The 6,997-nt window shown below is 35.6% G+C and overlaps 1 protein-coding gene across 1 annotated transcript; it reads left to right on the forward strand.

Moving 5' to 3' along the window:
- The first annotated feature begins 4,278 nt into the window (after window positions 1-4,278).
- LOC306845610 (dual specificity protein phosphatase 12-like) lies at window positions 4,279-6,737 on the forward strand. The gene is made up of 7 exons (XM_079378511.1): window positions 4,279-4,332; window positions 4,650-4,918; window positions 5,165-5,278; window positions 5,362-5,480; window positions 5,643-5,730; window positions 5,840-6,020; window positions 6,311-6,737. The coding sequence occupies exons 2-7, from the start codon at window positions 4,656-4,658 to the stop codon at window positions 6,458-6,460; spliced, it is 915 nt and encodes a 304-aa protein (XP_079234637.1). The 5' UTR covers window positions 4,279-4,332; window positions 4,650-4,655; the 3' UTR covers window positions 6,461-6,737.
- The last annotated feature ends 260 nt before the right edge of the window (window positions 6,738-6,997 follow it).

A 6,997-nucleotide genomic window follows, 5' to 3' on the forward strand; every position in this document is an offset into this window, starting at 1 on the left:
AAGCCTGATTGCAAACTTATTCATCTGGTTCGCAGCTATAAAAATCCATTAATCACTATATTTTATTGCATGTACTGGAAAACTCTGGCCTTCAGATGTCTAATGAGGAGCCTAAATGCTGTTGCACACTAATTTATTTGTATACAGGCTGAAAATGAAAACATTCAAACACTTAAGAAAGTCTAAGACAAGAAAAACCCAAAATTTTGGTCATTCAAAGGAGTTATGAAATGAATTTGACTTTATCGAAATCTATGCGATCCTCAGAAAACTGGGTTAAACTTCCAGCTTAGAAATCATTCCATAGTATTATGTCAGAGGCCATAATATCAAATATCCTCCAGCTGCTTTGTGACCAAGAGAGAGAAAGACTTAAGCAAGAGAGCCGGTGTTGACCTCCAGGAAGGACTGCCAGCATTACCTCACGAATGGAGTCTTGCTACTCTTTCGCCACAGGATGTGCGTCATAAATCTTACTCAAGCTGAATGACAGAGGAGCTCATGGGACATGACCCGTGATATACTGATCAACACGCTGGTACTAAACTTAAACCAACATGCAGGCGCACAAAGCAGGGATAACTATAAAATATGTATCAAGGGAAGTGTATTTGTGGAAACCATTGTAAAACCGGCAAATCGGTATTTAAAAATAGAGGTTAAAGGTGTAAAGTCAAGAATGCATGTCCGAGTTCCACCACTGATGAGTTTCTCCACAAGCTTTTAATTATGTTGGCTTTCATTAGTTGTTTTCTAATAAAAGATTTAAATTAAAGAGTGCATGTCCAAATCACCACCGACAAGTTTCTCCACAGGCATTTTTTTTTAAATATTGAAAACAGGAGAATAATAAATAATAAATTACTGAACTAAACCTAATTACAGAAAAGAATATCTGTAACATTTCGTAATCACTCAAAAGTGAATGCTAAGTGAAAGTGTGTGAGTACTTCTGTCAGCATGATCATGGGATACTTTCTCCAGCGTCAGTAAAAAGTATATGCATAAATAGAAAAGAGGAAAGAACTGAGCGATCAAAAAATACATTGCACAATGGTTTAATTAATCAACATAGGCAAATGCAGGAACACACTTGGCAATGAGGCTCTCGGTTCTTGAAGCACTGAAATAGAAACAACTTTAAAGAGGAAACAACAGGGCAAAATCAATTGTGCCTTAAGAACACACACGCCTTAGGCTGCCAGCTGAGAAGAACTAATGTTCTGATGCATTCTGCTTCAGCTCTGGTAGAGTCATTTGAACGAATAACAATCATGAGCACTACAGGGAAGTTTCAAACAGGCTGCCAAGGCCAGGTGCATTTGAGGAAAGGTAATGAAGGCTATAATAAGTATTTGCGAGTCCAAACAGCTGATAAAAACATCAAAATAATCCACAAGTAATCCACATGACTGCAGTCCTTCAATTAACATCTTGTAAAAACAGCATAACAAAAAAAAAAAAGAAAAAAGAAAGAAAATACTGTGCATCATTAAGATTTTTTTAACTTTACACAGTCTATTCTACTATATGAGTTGATAATCCATCCACTGATATTATTTTAAAACTGTTTGTAAACGGTGCCTAATGTGCATATTTCTCCCCTGATTCAGATTACTTTTTCACTGGAGAAAGAAATATTATAGAGAACATTGTAGCAACGGTTTGAAGTTAAAAAACATCTTGATGGATTTGTTTATTACAAACAAACAGCTTTTCATTACACAAAGTGTTAACTGACGTGGATTACTTGTGGATTATATGATGTTTTTATCAGCTGTTTGGATGCTCATTCTGACGGCACCCATTCACTGCAGAGGATCCATTGGGTTGGGTGAGCAAGTGGTGTAATGCAAACTTTTTCCAAATCTGTTCCCATTTAGACACAAACTCATCTACACCTTGGATGGATTAAGGGTGAGTAAATTGTCATTAAATGTCATTTCAGTCAGGACCACTCTGTTCGAGTCAGAATATTGTCGAGGTCCTGAACTTTATATTTGGCAGCAGGTTTCACTCAGAAGGGTTCAGTTCTGAGCAAAACTCGCTGAGGTTTGAACCTCCCTGAAGCCTAAGCAATTGCCAGATATTTTACATGCAACAGTTTTATATTCCAAGTAGAGTAATATAGTACTGTGAATAAATTTGGACAATTTAGCAAAGAGCTGGACAGATGATATATCTCTGTGGGCAAGCAGTTAAGTGATCATGTATCTGCATAAGGAGAACTTGGGGATGGAGAAGGGTAGGCGCTGCGGCAGACTATGGCAAGTGTGAGTATGGATGAATTTATAAATGTTATTAATTGTAGTGGGAGGAGTTACGATGAGCTGAACATCAGCTGATGCTGCTGGTCTGCCTGAACAACGCTTGAGGTCCATTCGTCACTCAAACTAGATTGTATTCTTTTAATATAAACTTTTAATATAATTTGTAAGGTCTTAAATGTTCAATCAATGGATTGCTTTGACTTCCTCGAAGCAAAGAAAGAAAGACAGACAGACAGAAAGAAAGAAAGAAAGAAAGAAAGAAAGAAAGAAAGAAAGAAAGAAAGAAAGAAAGAAAGAAAGAAAGAAAGAAAGAAAGAAAGAAAGAAAGAAAGAAAGAAAGAAAGAAAGAAAGAAAGAAGAGGAAAACCATTTCTGACAAGGGCAACATGTGAAGAAATCAACAGGCTATTTAGCACAAACCAAGTTGCTGATCATGAATAATGTAGTAAGTGAAAAGTCTTATTTTCTAAAGACAAATTTATATTTATGTGAACACAATAAGCATTTGCGTATGCCTTTTTAGACAGTTTGATTTCCTCTAGAAGAATCCTTGAGCGTAAATGACATTTCCTTCATGGAAAATATTGTGTCAAGGAGGAACTTTCAACATTGATCTGAACTATTCATTTCCTATAAATGTCCTGTTGCAAGAGCAAATTAAGTTTTGCAACTCTTAAAGTCATGAATGGTGCATTAGAACAATCATGAAGACTGCAGGAGAACAACTTGAAGCTTGCTGAGGTCCGCACAGATGTTCATTTCTAGGAGGCATCACTCCTTGTATTGCTTTAAACTCTTAATCCTAAATCTGCCTTTGTGGGTCTAGACAAATTGAAAATTCTGCTGCAAATTTCTGATGCTCTTACCAAAATCAATAACCTTAATCATCACATGACAGTTGCTGACAAAAGAAAAGAAGAAAAGAAAAAAAAACAGAACAATATGTGTGTTTCTGCTGATCTGGGTTTCATGTGATAATGTGCAAATGCTGTGCATCCCAGGAAAGACATACGTGCAACAGGTTGGACAGGGATTCTGAGGGACCATATGAGGCTAAGTTGGACTTGTCCTGAGAGGACCAGTCAGATTAAAGCACAGGCATCTGCTCTGTAATGGTACAGGGACTTGTTTGTGTGTTCATCAAGATGCCATATAGACTAAATACTCCACCATCAGGCTCACTGAATGCTCCTAAACCCATTGTTGTCTAATATCTCTGAGAAAAGACACAATTATCACAAACAAGCTAGGGATTAGCATTTATTCAAGTGAAAAAGACAGCATGCACTAGACATGAGGTGCAGTGGACTGGACTCTTTACTCTTGTTTAAATGTCATAGTGTTGGCTTTCATTGAGCACAAGCAGGACAGCCAAAAGTCTTCCAAAAGGGCAGAACTAGGTCTAGACCACACCATGGGAACTTGATAGGATGCAAAAGAGATCTAAAGAGAAAATCTAATACAGTGCAGATCCCTGAGTTGGCAATATTGTAAGGTACAGCTTCCGTAAAATTCTTTGGTTCATATCAAGACCGAACTCTTAGCTGAACATGCTGATGGCAGATCACACAACAACACTAGAAAAGTCTGTCTAAAAATGGAACAGACTTGTAGGCCAGTTGAAGATGTGTTTCTAGGCCTTTTTAAATTTAATTTGCCAATATCCATATCATTTACTGCTTAATGTAGAACAATAAACATACAGCATATACCCAAGTAATGTGTTTGTGTTCATATTTAAATTAAATTCGAAAATTAGCATAATGTAAACATGCAAATATCAGTCTTTATATGCTCATAGACATTTTAGCATGAATAGCTATACATTTTAGTAGACTAAAAAAATAACATAGACAGGAATGACAAGACTTAAAGATTTTCATACCAAATCATAACACTCTTTTCAATATTGAAAAATAAACAAAGTATTTATTTCATAACGCCCTCTAGAGGCACGAGGAAGCCTTAATAATAACAACGTTCTGTCCGGAACTAACAAGTTCACTTTGTTTCCCACGGACTTTTTATTGTACTGGACCTTTTTCTTGACAGCAAGTAGCACGTGAGTTCAGTAGCGTTTATGTTTACACTAAAGTCATCCTTAGAAGAGCTGCACACAACATGCTTTTGAATTAATAAAATCTTCAGCGACTGTTATGATTTTTTTTTTTTTTTACAAAACTTATATAATAGCCCAGGAAATGTAGAAGTTATTAGCAGAAATGTGGCTAAGAGTCAGACATTCACGATTATGTATTAATGTGCATTATTTAATATATTCTTGCCTATGTAATCGGAGCTGGTCTGTTTAATGAGTTTATTTACTGCCACGTTTTCTCTCATTGCGTTGATATGAAAGGTGTTTGTGTCTCTTCCCAGCAAACCATGATAGGAGTGGAGTCTGGGCTGTACATCGGGTGTGTGTCCGATCTGAAGGACGCTCAGAGCCTGACAGACGCAGGTGTAACACACATACTCACCGTTGACTCAGAGGAACCTGCTGTCCCTGGATTCCACACCAAATTTGTCCGAGCTCTGGATGATGCGTCCACAGACCTCCTGAGCAGACTGGATGACTGTGTCAGCTTCATATGTGATGCTCTCAGCACACACTCTGAATCCAAAGCATCAGCAGTTCTTGTGCATTGGTAGGATTAATAATTGATAATAACCTTAATTAATAATATAAAGAAACACTGCGGTATATAATGCTCAACAGTACATTAGTTAATATACATTCAAATAATTACAAGTGGGATAAAATTTCGATTTATGTATTCATTAAAATATTTATATGTGACCATGGACCACAAAACTAGTCATAAGGGTAAATTTTTGGAGAAGTTGATTTATTCATCATCTGCAAACTGAAAATATAAGCATTATTTTTGTAGCCATGTAGGGCAAAGTAGAAGTGCTGCTGTGGTGACTGCTTACCTGATGAAAACACAACATCTAAATTTACAGGATGCATATTCTAAACTCGGAAACTTAAAACCAGATGTTAAGTAAGTGTTTTTCATTATTTATCCTTTAAAAAAAAAGTTTGTGAGAGCATTATTATTGAAGAGTGTTCCACTCATTTTCTCAGAATGAATGAAGAATTTATGGACCAGCTGGCACTTTATGAATTAATGGATTGTAAAGTAGACACCACAAATCCCTTATATAAACAGTTTAGATTGAAGAAAATTACAGAGAAATATCCAGGTATGTACGTAATTTATTTCTTTTAAACATGCTTAATACATTGTAAATATGTGATATGTGATCTCATTCAGCTTTCTACACCCATATAAGTTCATTAAATACACTAATTAAAAAAAAACTTACTAGGGCTCATATAACAGTCATGGATTTTGATCAATTCAGAACTCCAGAATATGCCAAAAGATGTCTTTGCTGTTGACCCTGCACAAACCCAGAATGCAGAAGCTGTATACAGATGTAGAAAGTGCAGGTGTCTTTATTTTATTTTATGCTGTTTATGCAGTACACTTATGCAGTATATTTTGAATTTATGATAGTGACTGAAGTCATAACCTGCTATTGTCTTTGGTTACCAACAGACGCACACTTTTCTGTCACTCCAGCATTCTCAGTCACTGTGTGGGAAGTGGAGCCTCTGCGTTCTCTCATAAGAAGACAAGGCTAGTGAGTGATAGTGAAGATCAGAGACAGTGCACATCCTACTTTATAGAGCCAGTGCAATGGATGGAGCCGGCCTTACTGGGTGTTATGGATGGACAGGTAGTTCCTCACTGCTTAACACATCTAGACAAACAATTAAATAGAATTATCAAAACTTTACTTCTATCCTGGAAGGATATTATTATTATTGGGAAAGATAAAGAGTTAGCTTTAATATGGATATATATATATATATATATATATATATATATATATATATTGCATGGTTTGCTGTGCTAGGGAGGCTAGAGATTGTAATGGCTGTGCAAGAAATTGTCATGCTGTTTTGTTTCTTTAAATTATATTTCAAAGTAAAAAATTATATTTCTTTTGCAAAATCTCTCTTGTAGCTTTTGTGTCCCAAGTGCAGCTCAAAGCTGGGCTCCTTTAACTGGTATGGTGAACAGTGTTCGTGCGGGCGCTGGGTGACACCGGCCTTCCAGATGCACAAGAACAGAGTGGATGAAATCAAACACATCAGTATATCTGCACTCAAATGACCCGCAAATAAAGATCTGTATCATATGCTCAGAAACTGTTGTTATTGGTAGTATTTCAGGTTAAATAATAGATACAAATATTCTTTATATCATAAATACAGTGTAAAAGGCCCTGTGCTTCACTTTGAACATAACTTTCTATAAAGTTTATTATATAAGCACTTGTTGTATTTTATTTATATTATAGTTAAAAAGTTTGTGGTCATAATATATATATATATATTTATCCTACCATGCTTAGACTTTGAGCCTCTTTAGGCCTGCCATTTATTTGATTAAAAAAATAAATAAATAGTGTAATAGTGTGAGATATTATTTTTGTTATATTTTAATATATTAAAATAATTTTCTATTTTAGTATATTTTCAAATGTCATTTATCCCTGTGATGGTAAAGCTGAATTTTCAACAGTCATTACTCCAGGCTTCAGTGTCATGTGATTCTTCAGAAATCATTCTAATATTATCATTGGTGAAAACAGTTGAGCTGATTAATATTTTTGTGGAATCTTTAATGAATAGAAATTTCAAAACAACA

The sequence above is a fragment of the Barbus barbus genome (genome assembly GCF_936440315.1).
Source record: "Barbus barbus genome assembly, chromosome: 26".
Classification (NCBI taxonomy): domain Eukaryota; kingdom Metazoa; phylum Chordata; class Actinopteri; order Cypriniformes; family Cyprinidae; genus Barbus; species Barbus barbus.